The 23,999-nt window shown below is 42.0% G+C and overlaps 1 protein-coding gene across 2 annotated transcripts in view; it reads right to left on the reverse strand.

Moving 5' to 3' along the window:
• csnk2a2b (casein kinase 2, alpha prime polypeptide b) overlaps positions 1-23,999 on the reverse strand; it is a 37,268-nt gene that overhangs the window by 12,561 nt on the left and 708 nt on the right. For both annotated transcript variants that reach the window (XM_039776449.1, XM_039776450.1), the window contains exons 2-8: positions 20,837-20,948; positions 17,169-17,270; positions 16,253-16,303; positions 13,976-14,035; positions 10,289-10,372; positions 6,545-6,655; positions 5,447-5,548 (exon numbers count right to left, since the gene is read on the reverse strand). In XM_039776449.1, the coding sequence (XP_039632383.1) occupies positions 5,447-5,548; positions 6,545-6,655; positions 10,289-10,372; positions 13,976-14,035; positions 16,253-16,303; positions 17,169-17,270; positions 20,837-20,948 (622 nt within the window). The remainder of the gene's footprint in view (positions 1-5,446; positions 5,549-6,544; positions 6,656-10,288; positions 10,373-13,975; positions 14,036-16,252; positions 16,304-17,168; positions 17,271-20,836; positions 20,949-23,999) is intronic.

The raw sequence follows: 23,999 nt of genomic DNA on the forward strand, positions 1-23,999 counted from the left end.
CGTACAGTAACAATCACTGATGAATTGAGGAGGGAACAGCACGGTTTGCCTATTGCCAAGTTCACCAATGCCTTCCTGAGATGTCTCACATGTGCTGTCTGGAGTCCATCTTCACTGGCGCATCACATCCTGGTAGGGCACACACGCGAGGGTGGTGAATGCCACAAACTATTACTGGCACCCAGCTGCCTTCTGTCCAGGATATCTAGAAGACATTCTGCTAAGATTATTACACACTCGGCCATCCTGCACAAGTGTTTTCTTAATCCTCCCTTCTGGCAAATAGTAAAGAACCAATGGCGCTAAGTATGGCTTGAAAGAAAGTGTTTAGTTAAAGAGTTACTGAACAGCCAATCATAATAAGAAATGTAAGAAAAAGACTAGGTATAAATATTTGTAATATACCTGAATATATATCTCTACTGTAAATTGTATTCTATATATTTATTGTGTTTTATTATATTACTACTGTTCTAGAGAGGCATGTACAGTAAATTACAATATCATTGCACTGTATGCACAAGACAATAAATACTGAATGTTTAATGAGGAGATCACCTCGGGATAATTCCCTGCTGAAAGCACACTGTAACTGATCCACTATTTATTATTAGTAGTAGTTGTAACAGTTTTTGATATTTATAAAAATTTACAAAGACGACGACTCAAAGACAGTTTGAGTTTATGTTGGTATAAGTTGGGTCTTTGCAATCAACTTAAATGTTGCACAAAAAAGGTTTAAGAACAATCACGATTGTCTCAAACTGAAAAGTTAAAAAATGTAAAATTATGTAAAATCTACTGGCTGTCACATGCCTTTCAATTGATATGGACATGACATCCAGTATTTCACACATACAGCTTTTAGTAATGAAAACGTTGATGGATCAAATCAATAAATAAATGACTGTTTCCTAAAATGTTTCCTTGTCAGTTTAAAAACTAATTTTATATGTAGCGCTGTTTTTGAAAACCTTCTAAAAATAATGAAGCTTTATTATTGTTTCACATGTGTATAATTTGCTAGTGGGAATATGAAATACATTTATAGATTGAAAATCTCTAGGTATGAGTTTCATGAGGCACATTCCGTTTGAAACACTGGATAGTAATAAGATTTGTTACTTTTACTATAACGTAACACTTCAGGGGAAAACGTAATGAACAACCATTCAAAATAGTAAAAAAAACAACATAAAACTGTACTTTATATCGGAAGTGTTAGAATCATGAAAGAGCTTAGAATGATTTGATAGCATAAGTATGAAACTGGAAGTCATTTATGTTTGACCAGATAGAAAACTGTTGTAATTTGTACAACTACAGCATCTACAGCATTCTGTACAACGAGCGCGTCAACACTGTCTCGCAGAGGGCGTGATACGAGTGACGTGGGAAAGGGCGTTATGATAAATTGCGTCATTACATGCGTGTGTACTATGGTGTGCGCTGAAGGGCGTTCCGTGACTGAACCTATAGGCATTCCGTGATATGGAGGGCGTTCCGTGAGGTATTGCAGTCTGCAGCGTGACTCTGTTGGCCTACAGAGGGCTCAATTGTGTAGACACCCTAAAATCAGAGTGAAATGAAGATGTGGCAGGCTAGTCCATTTTTTCAAAAACTGCTTTTCCGTATCTTGTGTGGCCCCCACGAGCTTGTATGCATGCTTGACAACGTCGGGGCATGCTCCTAATGAGACGACGGATGGTGTCTTGTGGCATTTCCTGCCAGATCTGTATGAGGGCATCCCTGAGCTGTTGTACAGTCTGAGGAGCAACCTGGCGGCGCCTAATGGACCAAAACATAATGTCCGACAGATGTTCTATTGGGTTTAAGTCAGGGGATCGTGAAGGCCATTCAATTGTTTCAATTCCTTCATCCTCCAGGTACTGCCTGCATACTCTTGCCACATGAGGCCGGGCATTGTCGTGCATTAGGAGGAAACCAGGACCTACTGCACCAGCGTAGGGTCTGACAATGGGTCCAAGGATTTCATCCTGATACCTAATGGCAGTCAAGATGCCGTTGTCTAGCCTGTAGAGGTCTGTGTGACCCTCCATGGATATGCCTCCCCAGACAATCATTAACCCACCACCAAACTGCTCATGCTAAATGATGTTACAGGCAGCATAATGATTTCCATGGCTTCTCCTGACCCTTTCACGTCTTTCACATATACTCAGGGTGAACCTGCTCTCATCTGTGAAAAGCACAGGACGCCAGTGGTGGACCTGCCAATTCTGGTATTCTATGGCAAATGCCAATTGAGCGCCCTGGTGCTGTGCAGTTAGCACAGGGCAGTAGACATTTGGGCCCTCAGGCAACCCTCATGAAGTCTGTTTCTGATTGTTTGGTCAGAGACATTCACACCAGTGGCCTGCTGGAGGTCATTTTGTAGGGCTCTGGCAGTGCTCATCCTGTTCCTCCTTGCCCAAAGGAGCACATACTGGTCCTGCTGATGGGTTATGGACCTTCTATGGCCCTCGCCAGCTCTCCTAGAGTAACTGCTTGTCTCCTAGAATCTCCTCCATGCCCTTGAGACTGTGCAGGGAGACACAGCAAACCTTCTGGCAATGACACGTATTGATGTGCCATCCTGGAGAAGTTGGACTACCTGTGCAACCTCTGTAGGGTCCAGGTATCGCCTCATGCTACCAGTAGTGACACTGACTGTAGCCAAATGCAAATCTAGTGAAGAAACAGTCAGAAAAGATGAGGAGGGAAAAATGTCAGTGGCCTCCACCTGTTAAACCATTCCTGTTTTGGGGGTCATCTCATTGTTGCCCCTCTAGTGCATCTGTTGTTAATTTCATTAACACCACAGCAGCTGAAACTGATTAACAACCCCCTCTGCTACTTAACTGACCAGATTAATATCCCAGAAGTTTCACTGACTTTATGCTATACTCTGATTAAAAAGTGTTCCTGTATTTCTTTTGAGCAGTATATATATATATCTATATATATATAGCAAAATACCTGCGCTTCGCAGCGGAGAAGTAAAAAGAACAGGAAACATTTTAATAATAACGTAACATGATTGACAATGTAATTGTTTTGTCATTGTCATGAGTGTTGCTGGCATATATATATATATATATATATATATATATATATATATACACACACACACACACACACACACACACACACACACACACACAGTGGCTTGCAAAAGTCTTCGGCCCCCCTTGAACTTTTCCACATTTTGTCACATTACAGCCACAAACATGAATCAATTTCATTGGAATTCCACGTGAAAGACCAACACAAGTGGTGTACACGTGAGAAGTGGAATGAAAATCATACACGATTCCAAACATTTTTTACAAATAAATAACTGCAAAGTGGGGTGTGCGTAATTATTCATCCCCCTTTGGTCTGAGTGCAGTCAGTTGCCCGTAGACATTGCCTGATGAGTGCTAATGACTAAACAGAGTGCTCCTGTGTGTCATCTAATGTCAGTACAAATACAGCTGCTCTGTGACGGCCTCAGAGGTTGTCTAAGAGAATATTGGGAGCAACAACACCATGAAGTCCAAAGCAGGCTTAGGCTACAAAAAGATTTCCAAAGCCTTGAACATCCCACGGAGCTGTTCAAGCGATCATTCAGAAATGGAAGGAGTATGGCACAACTGTAAACCTACCAAGACAAGGCCATCCACCTAAACTCACGGGCCGAACAAGGAGAGCGCTGATCACAAATGCAGCCAAGAGGCCCATGGTGACTCTGGATGAGCTGCAGAGATCTACAGCTCAGGTGGGGGAATCTGTCCATAGGACAACTATTAGTCGTGCACTGCACAAAGTTGGCCTTTATGGAAGAGTGGCAAGAAGAAAGCCATTGTTAACAGAAAACCATAAGAAGTCCCGTTTGCAGTTTGCCACAAGCCATGTGGGGGACACAGCAAACATGTGGAAGAAAGTGCTCTGGTCAGATGAGACCAAAATGGAACTTTTTGGCCAAAATGCAAATGCATGTGTGGCGGAAAACTAACACTGCACATCACTCTGAACACACCATCCCCACTGTCAAATATGGTGGTGGCAGCATCATGCTCTGGGGGTGCTTCTCTTCAGCAGGGACAGGGAAGCTGGTCAGAGTTGATGGGAAGATGGATGGAGCCAAATACAGGGCCATCTTGGAAGAAAACCTCTTGGAGTCTGCAAAAGTCAAACTTGTTTCTGAATATATAAAGTCAAAAGTTGAATATATAAAGTCATCGCTGGAATATATAATCTCAAAACCTGAATATATAAAGTCAGCGTCGGAATTTATAAAGTCATGCCTGATTATATAAAGTCAAAGTCAAAATCTATTGATTGAAACGACTCTGAACTGAACAAAAACGTATTCAGAAAAATAAATTAAAAAAACACTGTTCGGTTAATGTTTTGAAAATGATGCATGTGCCCTGCCCAGGATTGCTTCCTGCCTTGCGCCCAGTGTTGGATGGGATTGGCTCCAGCAGACCCCCATGACCCTGTGGTCGGATTCAACGGGTTGGGAAATGGATGGATATTCCAGCTCTGACTTTATATATTTAAGTTTTGACTTTATATATTCCAACGCTGTCTTTATATACTCCGGTTTTGACTTTATATATTTGGGAATGACTTTATATATTCAAGTTTTGACTTTATATATTCCAGCGCTGACTTTATATATTCAAGTTTTGACTTTATTTATTCCGACAGTGACTTTATATAGTCAAATGTAGTCATAATTGCATTACTTTTTCTTTACCATAGAAATTTAAAGACTAAATTCAACTTCCATTCCTACCAAAGATATTTCTGGCAACTAAATAGAACCTACTTATATCCAAATTCGAGCTATTGAGCTGTCACCTGCCTGCCTGAATAAGTCACCCTCAACTTCGCTCTTACTTTTTTACCGTTCATTTAATCATGGCTAGTGATGGAAAAATTATAAAATGGAAGGAGGATTATACTGAGTATGGCTTTACCAAAACAATTATTGATGGCGAAGCGATTATTCATAAAGCTTGAATTGGTGATCTGTTTTTCTGTGTTAACCTCATATTTTTTCATACTTCTTCTCAAACCAAGGGTGTGCGAGGGTAAAATGAATTGGGAAGCGCTGATCAATGTAATCGGTGTACCAGGAAATCATGTATTGAGAGAAGTTCCCCTTTGCTTGGAATGCAAAGTGTGATTAAATGTGTGATTTTTTAACGCGTTATGGAGCACATGCATCGAGGCTTCTCAGCTGTGCTTGTGCTAAGAAAAGGAAACATTTTAAAAAAAATGTAACACGATTGTCAATGTAACCTTTTGTAAGTAGTGCCTGGAGGACTCAGTGTGGAGAAACTGTAGAGACAGCGTGTGTATTAACTTGTGGATTTTTCTGTGAGTATTTGGTGGCAGTGACACAAAGTCGCTTCCGTACACTAGTTGCAAGCCTGCATTAAGTTAGCCTTACTTGGTCGTAATTATCCTGGCCATGAAAAAATGGCTCCTTCTGAAAGATCATGCTAGCCAGCATGCAGCCCAAGCTCCACATATCTAGGCTGTAATCATACATCTGAAAAACAGAGACAGACAGAAAGTAGTGAATTGAAAAAGCATCCTGACCCAAATATGCTTTCACGTTTTGTTGTATCAGATATTGAATGTGAAATTCACAAGGTCAGGATTTACAAGGCTTTTTAGACATCAAATCATATAGTAAACATAATAAAACAAGAATTTAAAGAAAATATATGAAAAGTTAAAGTATTTGCTTAAACAAATGACTCCCTTTTGGAATGGTTAGCCTAAACCTTGCTTGAGTATAATCTACTGCCTCCGCAGCCCCCACTATCTGTTGTTGGACTCAACTTTCAACTTAAAAATTTGTTTTTAATCAAACACGACCCATTTTGCCAGGAATGTCTGACAAACTTTCACAGAACCTCAAAAAAAGGAGAGAATCTTGAAAAGCACAAACCTGGTGAAGCTCAGATATGAAAGTTTTTTAAATGCTCTCAACACCCTCACTCAGCATAGTGTAGTGTAGTGCATTGCACAGGAGTGCAAAAATAAAAAGGCTCAGGTGTCGCACTAGAGATCTCCTTGGGCGTCTAAAACAAAAAAGCTCCTTTTCATAGGCCAGCTACAGGAAAACACAATTAAGGATTGGCACAATTAATTGAAAATCTCTGTGAAATTGCACAAGAAGGACCTTAATGAGCGAATGTCAATGCGAGAGGCAAACAGGATTTAGAAGGAAAAACAAGCCTGCAAAACCTCAACAGAATACTCCATGTGGCACAACACTTGTGCCTGCTGCTGGAAAGCATCCCATCACACTCACTGAATTACAACAGCTACATTCAGACCACAAAAGGCTGACAGAAATATTATATGTATTCTTTACAGAAAAAGTATTGGCACTTCTCCTGCCAGGAAGCTGAAACTGGTTTGTGTAGTAAAGCACAATCAAAAAACACCAATGGCCCCCAACGTGCAAAGAGATCAAACTAGTACGAAGCACACCACTCTGGGGGGAACTCAAGTGAGAAAAATCAAAGAAACTTGCCTGGTAATCAACCAAAAGCTCCGGCCCCTTGAAGTAACGAGATGCCACACGGACATTGTACTCCTGTGCTGGATGGTAGAACTCTGCCAGGCCCCAATCAATAAGTCGCAGCTGGGAAAAAAAAAAAATGCATCACAAGAATGTAGAAGTGTTAAGGGGAAACTGGGTGGAATCTGCAAGAACGTAAGCTGCTTGCCAGCACTGTGCCAGCCTCATCTTTACTTCGGTTGTGCACAATCAAATTCACAGTACTCTGGACCTCATGGATTCTGTGCCTCATCAGGTCTACTCGTCTGAAACACCCAGGACTCAAAAGTCAGAGGATATCCACGGGCAAGTTTAAAACACTGCAGTTACTCAATTTAAAGATGACAGACACAGAAACTTTAGTGAAAAACTAGACTACTGTATTTCCAAATACAATAAACACATATTACAAATTTATATATGCCCTTAGTTATGAAATCTGACACGGCTCTAACCTCTGCCAATATAAACACTACATTTTCAAAAGCACCTGAGCATTCTCGAAAGCACCGACAGTTGCCATTTGATGGCAGCAACAAGTGAAGGGTGCTAGCATGTCTCATCTAACTTCGCACAAAGTCTCACCCTTTCCTGACCTCAGCCGTCAACGTGCAACTTACTGCTATGTTGCCTGCTGTCTCACTTGGGCTAGGAGGTCTTGTAGTTTCTTTCCAAGAGTCTTTGTTTAAGTCAAGTCAAGTCTGTACAGGATGGCTGAGGTCTTTAATTATAATTATACAGAGAATAGTAGCAGTAGGGATGTACATAAATTGTGGCACGGTTTCGAGAGATTTATGGATTACAAACAAAAGCCTAATCCAACTCCATCCATCATTTCTCTACCGGATGAAATGAATGCCTTCTATGCCCACTTTGACAACAACACTGCCACCTCTGGCTTTATGGGTAATGTAAGGAGGCTAATTAAACAAGTCAACATCCATAAGGCATTCAGGATGGATGGGATATCAGGACAAGTTTTGAAAACCTGTAGCGACTGATCAGCTGCCATTTTGACAGAAATAGTAAATAATCAACAGAGGGAATTGGTGGTCCTCAACTGCTTCAAAAAGGCAACAGTTATCCCTGTGCCAAATAAAACCAAAGTGATCGTCCTGAATGACAACAGACCTGTGGTACTCACATTAAAATGATAGTTTGGACTACCTCTATTTTGCGAATCATCACAAACCCATTTACAGATGATGCCATACTTATTGCACTACATAGCACGTTGGCACGCCTTGTAGCATTGCCACATTAGGAGTTTATTGAAATAATGTTTTACCTAGGTGTGTTATATTGTATCTCATCTGTCTTTTGCCACTGCTCAGGGCTTCCACTCAGATTCAGATGGAGACGCCTTTTGCAGTCAAGGACCAGGAATTGCAGTATTGCCATCATGGGTGCAATTTGGAAGGCCCAAGAAAACAAAAAATTTTCCGGTTGACAGCCAATGAAGGGGAATAGTTGCTTTGCGTTAAAAGGGAAATAAGATGGACACTATCAACGCCGAGGAAAAAAGGTAGAAACGTCTCGCCCCAACGCTGGGACAAGCTTAGTGAGGTGGCCACCTACACACCTTTTTTTTTTTTCTTCCTTAAGACTGTCCATATGCTTTGGTTTGCCAATTTCTGAGGGCGAGATCTGCAATCCTTTTTTTACTTTCGGGATAGCGCCGCCATCCATCTTCCCTCAATCTGATTTCCCTCTTCGCATGGTTCCCCTTCCTTCATGGACAATAACCCTTTGGACTGGATTTGTCTGTCTGTCTGTAGTATTTTGGTAATATTTTTGTATACACACACGTACCTCACCTGAAGAGGGGCATCTTTTGTTACTTTCTGTCACATTGAGAGTTTTGTGTCCATTTATGTATGTATATGTGGGGTTCGTTGGTACTGGCCATCCGAACTAAAAGTGGGAATTTGGTGTGTTTTAAGGGAGTGTCTTTATTATGGGATGGGCATTTGCTTGAGAGACAGTTAAAGTGAACTTTATTTTGTTGGTGCTGTTGTAGTAAGTAATTGTTTAGTTAAAATATATTTACATATGTAAATTCTTCTTGTTGTTGTTCCTTAACTGTTTCCTTTTCTTTTCTGTCTTTGCTTGATAATAACCTTTGAGAGGAGAAGTGGCAGAACAGCCAGGTCCAATGTGCTAATAAAAGCTCAATAAGTTTATCATTAGTGTGGCATTGCCCTCTTTGAGCTTAGGGTAATCGCTACAACCTAAATAATAAAAACCGCCATGCCAGTCTTGTTTAAAGAATACAACTCTGTATTAATACAGTTGTCCCACCAGAGCTGATCACCCAACCTCATCCCATTACTCAACTGGACCTTTGACTTCCTAACTTGCAGACCTTAGCAGACGGACACACCACTAGATGAAGAGGCTACTCGGCAGCCAAGTACTCATTCTGATAACCGCTGGCGTGTTTCTTGAATGGGTACTTTATGGTGCTCATATATTCTTGTAGCTTTCAAGTTACACTTTGCTGTACCTCATCTGTGTAAACAACCAGACCAGCAATGATCCTGTACTAGTAACGTGCCTTGAGATGGTATAAAGAGGAACTACATAAAATAAAATATACAGTCTGTTCTTGATGGTTTCATTTTCTATCGCATTCAGTCTCCTAAACACTCTTCGGGAAATGACAGTTTCACCGCCATGGTGCAAGGCATGAAAGAGTTTGTCACCCCCATCTTCACACAAAGATGAACAGGAGGGCTTGGTCACCACAGAAATGTATTTCTCTGCTTTTAATGTTAGCTCTAAGACTTTCCCAAAAACATGGACACCAAAGAGAGGCATCAAGCCTGAGTAAACTCTTGCCAGACAGACATCCCTTCACAACTTCACATTATGAAGGCTTTAAATTTGTTAAACTTGTAAGGTGGAGAAATCAAGTTTTTAGTTTTGTTTACATTTTCATGCTATGTCACAGACAACTTCTGCATTGTTTTGTAGGATAAGCTGAGATTCACCACATCACGAGTGAAGAAGTATTTCACAGCACAGTATCAAGAGCTGAGCTGGGGTTTGCGAACTGAACCCACTATGCAGTCATGAAACAAATTAGGTTGTCATCCATACAGAGACAACCAAAGAGAACATTAGGAGCATTTAGAAGCCACCAGCCAGGTCCTACCGTAACACTGAGCGGACAGCACAGGCACAGCAACTACTTCATCACATTCCATTTTCATATTCTAAGAATGAACAAAATAACAGTGGTAGGTCAAGGTTTTAGCTACAGGGCCCCAAAGCTGTGGACTGATCTGTCTGCTTATCTAAGAAGTGCCCTTTCACTGTCAATTTGAAGTCTCCCTACTTTACTACAGCATACCTAATAGGAGGTCTGTTTGTTAGTCATTTGTGTAAAAATACAAGAAATACAATAATAATAATAACCTCTGTTCTGTTTATCTTCTCAGTGTCATGTTGCTCGACTACTGAAAGACACCACAGATACTGGGAGCCTTGGTATCAAGAAAAGATTCTGTAATCATATGAAGTGGCCAAGCTTCCCGTGTGTTTAAACCAATCTTTGTCTATGTATGTGAACATATAACAGCACTCTCAGCTCGCACTCAGTGCTATCAAAAATAAACTGAACTGAATTCTGCCTTAACATGCAGTCAGCCCCATCCTGCCCCACTGAGTGCTTAGTCTGAGGAGTGTAGCAGCCAATCTCTCATAAAGACGTACCTTCCTCATCTGGTGATCGATCATTACATTGTGAGGTTTGACATCGCGATGCATGATGCCCATACTGTGACAGTAGTCAAGAGCCTGAAAAAGCAATGAAAGGTAAAATAGTCAGTCTTAGCCACACGGCAAAAATATCAAACCACCTAATCAGAAAATGAGCAGCAAATAGCAAATGAACTAAACAAATGTTTGAGCAAGTCTTCACAAAAGATGAAATACATGAACAGTGCCGAAAGATTTTAAAATAGGAAAGCCCAGTGTTCTCTGAGGCCTTGTTTCAGCTTTAAGGACAAACAATGCCCCCTCAAGACTGATGGGATTTTAAGAGTAGTGTTAAGAAGAAATAAATACTTTACTCATAATGCTTTAATAAGTATATTCTGGCAGTGATTTTAGACGGGAGAAATACCTGATAACTGGAAAGTTGTCAGTAAGCAAAAAGGGAGGCAAAATGGAACCTCAGACTTTTCCACCAGTAAATCATATTTATTTTCCGTGTTAAGACTACAGAAAACCATAACCTGAAATACGTTAAATATAATCAGCATGAAAACAATTGCCAGAGTGGATTTTTGAAGGATTAACCAGCCAGACTAATCTATTGATATTTTTTACACATGCAGTTGGAGCTGTTTAAGATTCTGACAAATTTTGCTTCCAAAATGCACTGATATGAGAAATCCTGAAGCTGGAAACAGCAGATTATAGAGGCAAGGAGTTCAGCTATAGTATAAAATTGGCCAGTCAGCAAAACGTAGAAGTCAACAAAAGAAAAAAAATCTAAAAAGCCCTTGTGGAAAACATGCAAAAGAAACATTACATTAAAAACACAAGATTGGTGACACTGAACTATGGGATGCAACTTCCCAAAATGATTTAGGGGTTTGAACATACATTCTTTAGCTAAGCGATAGATAGATAGATAGATAGATAGATAGATAGATAGATAGATAGATAGATAGATAGATAGATAGATAGATAGATAGATAGATAGATAGATAGATAGATAGATAGATAGATAGATAGATAGATAGATAGATAGATAGATAGATAGATAGATAGATAGATAGATAGATAGATAGATAGATAGATAGATAGATAGATCACTGGATCCTACAACAAAGCACTTAATCATGCAACCAAATAGGAAATCTTGACAACCTCTAAAATGATGAGACACTGAGACAACTCAGTTATCAAATGACTTAAAAAAAAAAAGTATGAAAGACAGAAAAGACTATCAGTTTAAAAAACCTCTTATGTGAAACAAAACTCCTGGGGCCTCTTGTATAACGCCGTGCGTAGAATTTGCACCATAATATGACATAAGCACAAAAGCCAAAATGTGCCTACACACAGAAAAATCCTGATGCATAAGTCTGTGTGTTCACCAACTTCCGCTACATAAATCCCAGTCACTGTGAAAAGTAACGCTCGTGCACGCGCCTGCTGTCCCGCCCCAACTCCCCCAGAATTACGCCTCTTTAAATATGGACATCAATATAAATAGACCTTAAGCTCAGCATTTTATGAAAAGACAATGGGAAGCACAGGGGAAAATAGAAGAATTTCAGCGAATACCAAGTGGAGGCAAGGAAAAATGTACTATTTGTGGGTTTAAACAGTGGAATAAACAACAAAAGGAAGTTGATCGAGTGACATAGCGTGTTGGAGAAACTCAAATGCTCAAGTTCACAAAGTCACACAGTGCCTGAAATAAAAAAAGAAGTTGTCAGATATCAAAGTCGCTGTGAAAAGGCGAGTCGTAGCCCATTGTCTGAGTGTTACATGAAAGCTTATTAGGGTGCAGAGAAAAAAAATGCACACAGTGGGGAAAAAAGCACAAAATGTCAACTTCAATCTCGAAATTTCCACTTTAATCACGTAGTTTATTTTGTCATTAAAGCAGAACATCATAAACTTCATCTTAAAATCATTTAATTTACTAGTTTTTCAAATCACATCATAACTAAAGTCGCACGTTAAATGCTTTGTTTTGTATTTGATCTTCTATGTGCTCTGTGTGTGTCAATCACTACGTGCTTCCAGGTTTTCTCTTCCTCCGACTGGACACAGAATTCATTACACTCGTGATATTACAGCTCTCTGAATAATTAAAATACTGAGATGTATACGTGATATTTTCATTATGATGGGAGTTAAAGCACATTATTAAACGTGTGAACATGGTGGGACAGTGATTGTGCGCGACCTTTGATAAAATACTTTATTGCAGCAGTCCTGTCTCTCTCAAACTTACTAACCTTCAATTCCTGTCCTTCCTTTTCTTTCCCCAAATACCCAATTGCCACACAATCAGCTCTGTAATGGACGTTAAGCCATCTGTAAGCTTATACAGTGATCCCTTGCTATATCACGCTTTGACTTTCACAGCTTCACTCCATCGCGGATTTTAAATGTAAGCATATCTAAATATATATCATGGATTTTTCGCTGGTTCTGGAACGCAACCCCCGCGATCGAGGACGGATTACTGGAACGCCGATTCTTCAAAACTTTTAAGGAACATTGAAATATCTTCGTAGTACATGTTTAATTATTCTATCCTTCACGCCAGTCCCAGTGAAGCATACAGTGCGCGGCAGGAACAATCTGTGAACGGAGTGCCAGATCTTTGTTAGCATAGCGACACCGGGTTCTTTAATTATTAACAATATAGATTATTTAAACGAAGTTAAAGTTTTATCTGTATAATATAATAAACATATGTTGCTGCATTTCATCTTCAAAATGATATCGTCATCATATGTAAATACGAGCTTTATAAAGTGGCTCAGGTTGTGTAATATTATAACTGCAGTGCTAGTTCCCAGTGAGGTGATTGTACTTATAAGTACCAGCAGAAACTGTTTGTGAACCGCAAGGTCCATAAAGGAAAGGTTTGAAGCGTTTGCCGTGTGAGCAGCAGTTCAAATAAGAAGCATGGCCGTGTGCTTGATGCTGTATTCCGATAATTCTCTTTCCGATCAGCTGCTCCGAGTGGTGCAGTGAGAGTAATATGGAAAAAGATGCTCCGCTGTGGCAACACCTAACAGAAGCAGCTGAAACAAGAAAAAGAAGGTGCAGTGAGAGTAACAACGCTAAAGCTGCTATGGTATTTGGAATAGTTTGACCATTCCGTGGACCATTATATTGTTACAGGTTAATTACAATCAAGTGCCTTAAACTAATAAACAATATGTGGTTAATTTCAGTGTATTTATAAAGCCACGTCAGGAATGTGGATCTAATAAAGAAACAGTAGCACTGCTTTGACGCTGGATGCCGCCAGTCTGCAAAACCGAGCAGAGAGCTTGCGTACAACAGGGTATGAGGTACCGTGGAAAAGTGCGTGGCTTTACGCCAAGTGTAGGTTTTATACAAAACGATTTGAACGTAGAAACGGGAGGGCACAACATTTCCGTGCGTACGCACCGTTTATATCATGAGGCCCCTGGTGATAACCCTTTTAGTCTTATGGCTAAAATTCTGTAACTTCACAATTTACAACATTAGTAACATTGTTTACATTAAGGATTCATTTCTAAGGCAATTCAACTGCGCCACAACACTAAAGAGGCCCATCACGCGTTAACGTGCTCTCATGTCTCTAATTTGAACTGCTCTCTCAATCCCAGGGTGCATGGACTGATTTCAGATAGTCTGTTGAAAAGCAAATCTTACCTTCAGCAGCTCATACATATAGAAGCGTATATCATAGTCTGTCAACTTCTGGTAGAGCTCCTGAAGGGAAAGAACAGGTTAATAAACAAAGGTTTCTGCAGCCCCAGATGATCTCATGTTTGTCCTTTTCAATCTTACACATTCATTAGCACAAACCAAACTGATGTGAAATGATACTCCCTGCTTTACATGACAGCCTTCAAACTATGAGAAAAATGTATTTTCTTAAGAAGCCGACAAAGCAAATTGTTAACATTAATAACTGACTACATTAGGTCTATTTCTCCTAATGTTGTGAGGGTGGCATGGGCCTGTGTGCCTCTATCAAACATGTCGGGAGACATGTGCCTCTGATCAGGTTTACCCTTGTCACAAACCACTGGCCAGACAATGAACAGTCGATTAATAACCCGTAATATACTTGGAATGCCCCCTTGGATCTCTCAAAGAGGTGCACCAGGCACAACCATCACATGTTGATCTATGAGTATGTGGAAGACCTTCTGGTAGAGAGGCTGGTCAACCCAGCGCAGTTTATCGCTACCACAGACCTCAGTAGGGTACGACAGGCAAAGTGAAAATGAACATTATGATGAGAAACATGGAAACAAGAAAGGCGGTATTAATTCTGTTCACTTTTCCCAAAATTAATTTTGAAGCAACGCGAAAAGAAAACATTGCGGTGTTGTCATTGGGCTAACTTGTCTGAATTTGTAAATGATAGATGCCTCTGTTAAAAGTAAAGTGATGACCAAATGCCAAGATTAGTGGTACAGTGAACACCTAAAAACTTAAATGGTTATCCTTCTAAAACACAAAATGGGGATTGGGGAATTGTTAGGGACAAGAGGGCTGGCACTGGACTCAAGTGGCAAACCAGACAGAAAAGGCAATACAAGATCTCGAAGGTGAACGCATCCGATACATTTCAAGACCTTTGTTTCACTGTTGCCCTGGTGCCCATTTTTATTTAAATTTATAAACAACATTTAACATCACGTTTGAAGGGCAAACACAGGCAGTCCCCAGGTTACGTACGAGATAGGGACTGTAGGTTTGTATTTAAGTTGAATTTGTATGTAAGTCGGAACTGGTCCATTATTTTAATAAGTGCTGTTGTTGACCGACTGTAAGTGCTCTGCCAATGAATGATGGAGTGTCACCTCTCTCCGACCTTTTTATTATTTCTACTTTATTTTCCATGGTGATGTTTTTCTCTTCTTTACTGTATCACCAGCACTTGCATCAGATTTGAGTTTCAGAGACATTCTTGAAGGGTGAAGACAAAAGGTTAAGATGAGCTCTTCTGCACAGCACTGTCCACGCTATCACAGCAGGAAGGCACCCGACGTCGACATGTCTAATGTATAGGGTGGTCCAGATCTAATCATGCAATTTTCATTATGCTATAACTTATTCAGTTTATTACATAGAAAATCACCCAAAAAATCCCGGTCCATTGAGAAGTGTACAAACTGACGACATGAAGAATCGTCTTTGCACCGAACTCTAATCGTCCCCGCATAAATCAAAGCCATCCAGACGATCTGGATCAGCATAATTAGATCTGGGCCATCCTGTACTGACAAGAGACAACTTCCTGCTATGTGCGTAACGGTACAAGCAGGCTATTGAGAATGAAGGGTGGCAGCGAGGGGCGGTTCATCCCCAGCCCACCTCACAGTCACCTCCACTACAGCATGCTGCCTGCAGTGTCTGCCGCACCACCACCCCGATTCAACACGCAGTCATCCGAGGCACACTACAATGCTACCCCCGCCGCCCCGTTCAACCACAACCAGGTCACCGCTTGCAGCCCTACCAGCCGCCCTCCGAGAATGAACGGGCAGCCAGTGAAACCGCTTGCCACCGGGAGCCGCCTGAGGGACGCTACACTTCGCAAGCAGCAAAATCGCCCCCCTCCAGCGCCCCCAGGCTGAAGATGACGGAGCGGCAGTTACTGGGGCACATGCGTCGCAGCTGTAGCCCCGTTCAAATGTCGTAGGTCGGATGTCCGTAACGTGGGGACTACCTGTAACTGTGTGCCACGATTATCAAAAAATAACTGACTTCAAAAATTCAGAGATTTTTTCTTTAAAAAGAAGGAAATCAACTGTCTCGAGCAAGAAGTGGAAATGCTGCAGACGAGGCACATCCACCACGGCATACATACATGCAAGTCAACATGATATGCGATTGGCTGTTCATAGAACACGACTGTGCAGTGATGAGTACCGCAAAGAGCAAAAAGAGACAAAAACACACAGAGATACAAACCTTGAAGTCTGTATTGTTAATGTACTCAAAGACCAGAGCTGGGGTCCTAGACTGGAAAGAAGAGAGACCACGTCAAACAAAAGTGAAGCAAAGGCAAACAAAAGAAAGCTTTCTAGTGAAATCTTCACACCAAAGTCTAAAACTTTCTTCACAATTGTCGGGAGCTGTAAGCAGACAGTTCGGTTTGCTTTCTCCTACCTAAACTAAGATCAGGGTCTAACCAGCACCACTAATAAAACGGGGTTCTGATTCCCCACCAAAAAGGTAAAGCGCACTCTCTGTTGCGAGTCTAAACTATGAGACATCCATGCGTAAAGCCACCCAGTATTTACTGGAGTCTGTCATGTGCTGCTCTATCAGCGCTACGCTGGCAACATGCTATATCTCAGATGGCAGCAGTATAAACCAAACCAGCATGACAATAAAAACAAACACATTGGCTTTGCAATGAAGCAATTACAATCCAGAATGCCAGCTTGCCTTTTCGGGGGCCAACTTTATACTTTCTTCCCTATTGCATAGATTCTAGGAGGAAAGGTATGGCAGACCCTGCTATCCAAGGTGGGTCAGAAATAGTAAGCTTAAGTGAAAAAACGGAATGCCATCCCCATTGGTTACACTTTCCTAGGGATAACAGAACCAAATATAATACCCACTTTCACTCCAAGGTTGCCTAATATGCCAAGTTGTCCCTAAAGCCACCTCAATAAACCCAATGACAATGTAAAGCCAGGTAGTTTCGCAATATAAAACTTCTTATTTTTTCCCCACCAGTCAAAAGTCCCTAAATAATGTTCGACAAAGGTCCTCGGACATGTTCAATGACTGCCCAACAAGAACTAATCTGGAACTGCACTATTCTGAACTCCACACATTAAGCACCCGACCTTCCTGATAAACGGAGAACAGCACTTACCACCGGGTCCTTCACCGTGTCCACCAGCTTTATAATATTAGTGCCTCCTCTTAGATTTTCCAAAATTTTAATCTCTCTCTTTATCTTCTTTTTTTTAACTGGCTAAAAAAGAACACAAAAAGAAAAATATATTAATGCTTGTTTATCTCAACTGACAGCAAATAATCAATATATTTAATGGCTGTATAGTAGTATGTGCCAAAAAAGTGCATGGCACAGCTGCAGCAGGCCATCCTCAAGTAGTCCTGAGGGGCACCAAATAGAAAGCTGTGATGGCAAATCACAACACAGGTAACGGAACAGATAAGCAGAGACTTTCGAGTATTGCAGTCTAGAAATATATGGTGAATAGTCCTGCTGAGAGGGGACAGGAGCGAGGCGTGAAACTTGGCTATCAGGCTGCTGGAGCCAAAAGCGGCTCCACAAACAAAGGGAAGCCGGCAGATTTGTGGCCTGCAAGCCTCCCGCTCCAGTCCGTTGGTCAATTCCCCTGCTCTAGAACTTGCTTCTGTGGCTCTGCCTAACATGACGAGCAACTCCGGTTACTCCACTGCACCGCGCTGTACCCTTGATCTCTCCTGGATTAGTGGCACTTGTTGCATGCAGTCTGTCACATTCAAGGCCTCCTTGGTATCAACTCATGGTTCACTTCTTCAATCTGCTATGCAAGTGTGCAGTTCAATTCTTCTTGTGTTTGTTAGCCTTGCAAGGGCCCTTGTGATGTGTGTATGCAGTTAATGGCATAAAGTAAAAATAAATCAATCAATTGCTTGAGAATTCTACTGAAAGGAGTACACTGGTTCACCAAAGGAGACAGAAATGATCTGAACACAGGAAGCAGACTGGTCAGTTGACAATCTTGGTCTTGCAGATTTCATAAAAATCAATTTTAAGAAATCACCCTAACCATAAACCACAGAGTCGGGAGGCATCTCAGTGTCTGTGTCAGCCCTTCTGAGTACTTAATCAGCCTTTCTCTTGCTTTAAGTGAAGAGTCAGTGGTTCATGCCTGCCTGATGCATCGCTCAGGCTGCTTTTATACTGTTTGAGGGACTGTGCAGCCACGGCACTGCCAATATTTTAAAAGCACCACAGTACTAGAAAGCACACGGAATGCAGCATCAATTAACTGTGAGGCAGATTATATATAATGCCAGCGCTTATAAATATATGAATGGCTTTAATAATATTTTAGAGCAGGAGTTCTTAAACGTTTGATTCTGAGGGTGCATAATGGCACTCAAGAGGAGGATTATGACCGTACAGTAATGACAGCAGAGCCATTCATGGACAAACAACACACAACAGTAAAATGTTTTACTTTCCATATAAGCATACTACTTACATGAATATATGAACGGCTAAAAGAGAGAAAAGTGGAAAGAAAGCATTCCAATAATAAAACAACAATTCTATTCAAAACACGGAACAGATTCCTGAAGTCTAACACTGCCCGAGTAAACTGGCAGATACAAATTCTTCTTGACGACGTGTGCGGCGTAAGGGTAGGATGATTTTTTTCGAAAGCCTAGCAGCTGTTTTAGCAAACACAGAATGTGGCTCGATCCGCTAGTTTCCACATTCTCTTTGTGTGTCTCGCCTTTTCCTGATTGGGGTGTCATGATTTTCTGCTGAGAAAGTTCCATGTTAATTGTGGAAGTGCCTACACAAACTTCAGAACCAAAGGCCTATTTTTGCTCTTGCGTCACGGTCTTCAGCCTCACTTAGGGACTTTACTCACTGCTTCGGAGAGTGACAACGTGCTGTGCTTCTCTCCTCACAGCCACCCGAGTTGTATCAGAGTTATCTTGTCTTAATTAATATATTTTTTAATAACTTTTAAAAATGAGGTCCGCCATTAATAATAAACAAATCGTTCATCGTATCCTGGTTGCCATTTTCTTTGCTGACTTTTGAGTGACCTCAGTAATGTAGCAGAGAAGCCCCCCGATATGTAGAAATACGTACGTACAGAGATGGACACCCCAGTTGGTGGGCTATATGCCAAGTCCTTTTAATGAGACAGACAATCAAACTTACAGCGCAGGGCGATGGCAGCCAATTCTTTTCTGCACACCAACTGGCTACTCAACCCCCACTAGTTGTTCCACCTTCCCTTTTAAATAGTCAATAAAAGTTCATTGATATTGTAGTAGGAATGTCTGCTTGCAATTTATCAACCAGTTTCCATGGCCACTGAAACTGCACTTAGCATTCAGCACTGCCATGGCACTATACACCCGCAGTCATCCCCGACAACAACCCGAGATTCGTCACACCCTTGGACCACACCAGCGGTTTCCATTTTGACACTTCAATTTCGCCTCGCAGTGCCTTCCTCCTCACACAACTGTCTGGGTCATTCCTTCTCTCTCCTCTTTCCTTCTAAGTTTCTTATTTGTCAATCATGCCAGTCTCATTGGGTCACAGCTATCAGAGGGGTGGTGGTGTCATGGGAAATCGCTACACTTTCATACCCTACAAATGAGAGCTCTCGGCCGTGCTGTTTATTGGCTACATCTCACATCTAATACGATCACAACGAACAGCGGGCTAAACAGAGGCTGGAATACCAGAATTCACACTTGGAGTGACTCTGCTAACCTTACTATAAAATCAAGTGACGCCTCATCACACCAATTAGAGTAACCCATCAAAGCCACCTAAGCAGGATGCAGGGGTAGAAGCACACAAAATAAATCATCCATCTGCCTCACCAAAAACACATCAGTAAGCGAGTCCGAGTTCTTCTCCTTTTTTGTAATTCTGTGTGCGTTTGAGGCGGACTGTTGTCACTTTTTGTTTCCTAAGTTTCTGTAAGAAGCTAAATTTCTCCCTAAGACAAACAGAGTATTATTGATCTACCTAAGTACCTACAATGTCCTTTATTAGTAACCCTGGACTTGAAATGAGCAGAGTGGCTTGGCTTTGAGAGTCCTAAGTGGCGTCCAAGGGAATTGCAATGTCTACTTCAGAAATATACCCTCTGAAGAACAGCGAGCCTGCCATCAGGCCGCCACAGGACAATATTATATCATTTAGTAAAATAAAAAGAGGTGAGCCACGGGAGTAGAAGCTTCAAGAGCAAACCACTGTCACTTGTGTCATCAACAGACGTAAGGAGCAGACGCTGGCTGACACCTGGGCCTTCACATATCACTGTGAATGTTCAACAATTTAAAACTTGTCTTTTGCAAACACTCCGATTACATGAATCACACACAGATTCTCACATTTCATGCCGAGATTTTCCTCGCTGAGCATTTTCTGAAATATGCAAAACTATCTGACACTAAATCTCCCTCGAGACAAAGCTTCACACTGGCTGTTCCTGTCTTGGTGCTCTTGCTCTCGGTATCACTTCCTGTCTTGGCGATGATGCAGGCAGGTGGTCGGCCGCTCGCGCTCTGCTCCTGCTGCTGACGAGTGCTTATTGATCTACAACTGCTGCCCTGCAGCAGCGACTACCGCGGCTTACAATGCTTAATAAGCGATTCTTCCATCTTCTCCTCTATATCAATAAAGGAGAGCAGCTGAAGCTCAGTCTTTGCATTGTAGGGGCAATAACTGGAATAATATTAATTTAAGAGCTTTCAATTTAGGGGAGGAGAAGATGCAAACAGAAATCTCCAAAGCATGAGGGTGACAGCAATCATGCAGAAGCTTACCTTGAGGATCTTCACCACCACCTTCTCATTGTTGGTGATATTGATGGACTCAAAGACTTCGCTGTATTTACCTCTGCCCAGCTTCCGTACTAACTGATAGTTATCTTGATTACTAAGGACAAAAGAAAAAGGGGCAATGAAAGCACAGGCCAAAAAGACACAGCATGCATTTCTGTGACATGTCACCTGAAGGCTCAACATTTTGAGTGTTTTCAAATGGCACCCTCACCTTCTCAGAGGAGCTTTTAATTAAAAGAAATCTCTCTAAACAAACTCCTTTTGCACCAAGGTCGGCGGGCACATCTGCATACCTGACAAGTAGCCATACCCGTAGTTCTATGCCAGACCACTGTGCCACCCACCAATTAACCACTAAATAAAAAACACAAAAGGCACATCAAAGGAAATATCTGCAAATAGCACAAGTAGACACACTGAAAAGAAAAGGTGGGAGGCAGCGGCCGGGCCTGGGCCTGCAGTTACCTCTGGGAAAATGGAGACACAGTGGCCAGGCACTACGTTGTCCTTCCTGGTCTCCGGGCCTTCTTTGCTGCCAATGTTTCCAAGATGGATTCTAGTTTTTGGGGTTTACACAGACTCACTGGCATCATCGTCCAAGTCCTCACTTTACCTTCAGCTTCAATTCCCTGCTCCGGCAGCGGTGTCTCACTCCCAACACTTTTGCCCATGTGTCCCATTTTCTTTTTTTGCCGCGTGTCTTTTCTATATTTTGGTTGTCTGCTTCATCATATCTGCCAAAGGCTGGGCCTGAAACGAGGGCACAGTCGTTCAAGTGAGCAGCCTCCGGCCTTTGTCTGATCCAGCTGTTTATAGCACCTGTGGCTCACTCGTGATCCGCTTCTACCTGTGCCGAATGTCAGCTTGGCCAGATCCCGCTAGCCCAGTTGGGCATGCCACATGCAGTAAGCCAGATGAGTGACGAGATCTGCCGCTTCAACCCGAGGTTCAAGCTCTTCATTGAAATCTTCTTAAAGATGTCCCAGCTCTAGCCATGTGTAAACCAAGAGCAAAGTGTGTGTGTGTGAACTTCACTGAGGACGCCGACTGTGCAGCTACCATCATGGATCACTTCACGAGTGAGCCAAAGACAGCAAGGCTGCGCGTGTTATAAAACATCCAGACATCGATGTACATGGCGAGTGCGTGCACGTCCAGGACCGGTAGAGCGCCACACCAGGCTCATCATAAATAAAGGTGGTGTGTGTATACAGGCAATCTGCAGGACAACAATGAAAGGAAATGAAATAGAAAACTCGATCCTCTCAGCCAGTACATTTTCTGAAATACGTATCTAAAACTTTTTACGAAAATGAACTCTTTTTCTTCTCGCAGTAACCAAATGAGAATATAGTACTAGCACACTGTCATTAATATCTCACATTCGAAGATCCGCTTCGTACAACAGTGTGATGGAGCCCTGTTAGTTTTCAGCAATCTAAATTCCTCTAGAAAGCACCTGTGGTCCTCCATTCAGAATACGGAAGAGAATGGAATGGCCTCTCAGCAGAGGAACTCTTAGTTTTCAGGATATCACCTTACATTTAAAACTGTAGCGCAAAGCTTCAAATGCAAGGTTAATAACCAAAAAGACAACATAAATTGACTACAATAAATGTGCCATCCGCCTCTGCATTCCGGTTTAAAAGGCTTCAGAGGGACGTAAAAATGAAGACTGAATGAATACAAACAAAGCAAAGTGGTTTCTTCTGATAAATCAAATGTCATTGCATGCATCCCTGTGGCCCATACAAATGTTAACCGATTCCTACGCTCACAAAGGCAATGCCGGCTTCATCAAAAGCAGACACTGTCAACTCTACAGGAGAGGCACAGCAAGTGAAGGAACCTCCCAGAGAGCACACAGAAAGACAGGGTGCCACAAGGCCGTGTGGTTGTGCGGACGCTTTGCTTCTCTCGCAGTTTCTTCAAAGAGAACAGAGTGGTGAGCTGCTTACGCTTGAAACTTGTGTGGCCTTTAAGAGCAGCCACTCCATGTGCATCACGACCAAGGCAGGCGCATTCTGCCAAGCTGGCGACTGTTTGTGTTCGTAACTAAACAAAGACCAGGAGGTGCGAACACCAAACAACTACTCCTTGTGTGACCAAGTTGGCAGAGTGAGACAGACGGAGAATGAAGGGTCTTCATGATCACAGAGTACTTGAGGGAGCAGTCATATCGCTTCTCGTCTGCCACAAAGCCAAAAGATAAGAGAGAAACAGGGTGGCGATGCACGATGACGATCTCCCCACACTTCTGTACTTTGAGAAAGAAAGAAAACCTTCACTTAAAGATGGCATGTGTATGCCTCAGTCCTGCTGCTCTTGATACTAATGACGATATTAACTCATCAGACATGCAGTAAACAGGCACCATTCTCACTGGGCATGATTGGCACAATAACACACTTGGGTGGTCTTCCACTGGGGAGTAAGCATTTCTCCCCAGGCAGTGAGTGACTAAGCGAGATGTGCTGCTGGACCTTCACCCTACTCGGCCCTTGCAAGAAGTTAAAAATGGTCATCACTGTGCCCTGTTAGCATCCTCCTTTAGCTGTTCCATCTCTCCGGATAAGGGATCCACAGTTGGGGAAGCAGGTCTGGATTTGATTGAGCTTTTTACTTCCAAATGTACAAATCAAGCGGAAAACAAAACGGTAGTCACAAAACAACTCCGCAGATAGCATAATATCCAGGTGGTCAACTTAAGTCCTCGAGGCCAAATGGGAATCTCAGGGCACCGCTTACTCCACCTGCTGCCATCAGTTTCATGCAAACTGAACACCAAAGCCGGCCAGGCTCTCCACTGCGCCGTCTGCTTGGGTCGCTGTGCTCAAAATTCTCATCATTTCACTTTGATCATAACCAGCATACAAACTCTAACTCACCAATTTCAGATCCGTTCCGTTCACTTGTACATAAATCACTTCATCGAGTACTGGCACCAAGTCCTCAAACAGATTTACAAACATAAAATGGCAACCGTCAAGTCAAAAACCTTGCAGACCCCAACTTGGACAACAACGCAGAGGTCAGCGCCCTGGGATAAAAGGAGACCCACTTAACTCAGTAAAAGGAGCAATAAAAAACCTGATTTAAAAAGAAAATACTGCACGAAGGGTAAAGGCGAACAAGAAACTGGACA

This window comes from Polypterus senegalus, chromosome 13 (genome assembly GCF_016835505.1).
Source record: "Polypterus senegalus isolate Bchr_013 chromosome 13, ASM1683550v1, whole genome shotgun sequence".
Classification (NCBI taxonomy): domain Eukaryota; kingdom Metazoa; phylum Chordata; class Cladistia; order Polypteriformes; family Polypteridae; genus Polypterus; species Polypterus senegalus.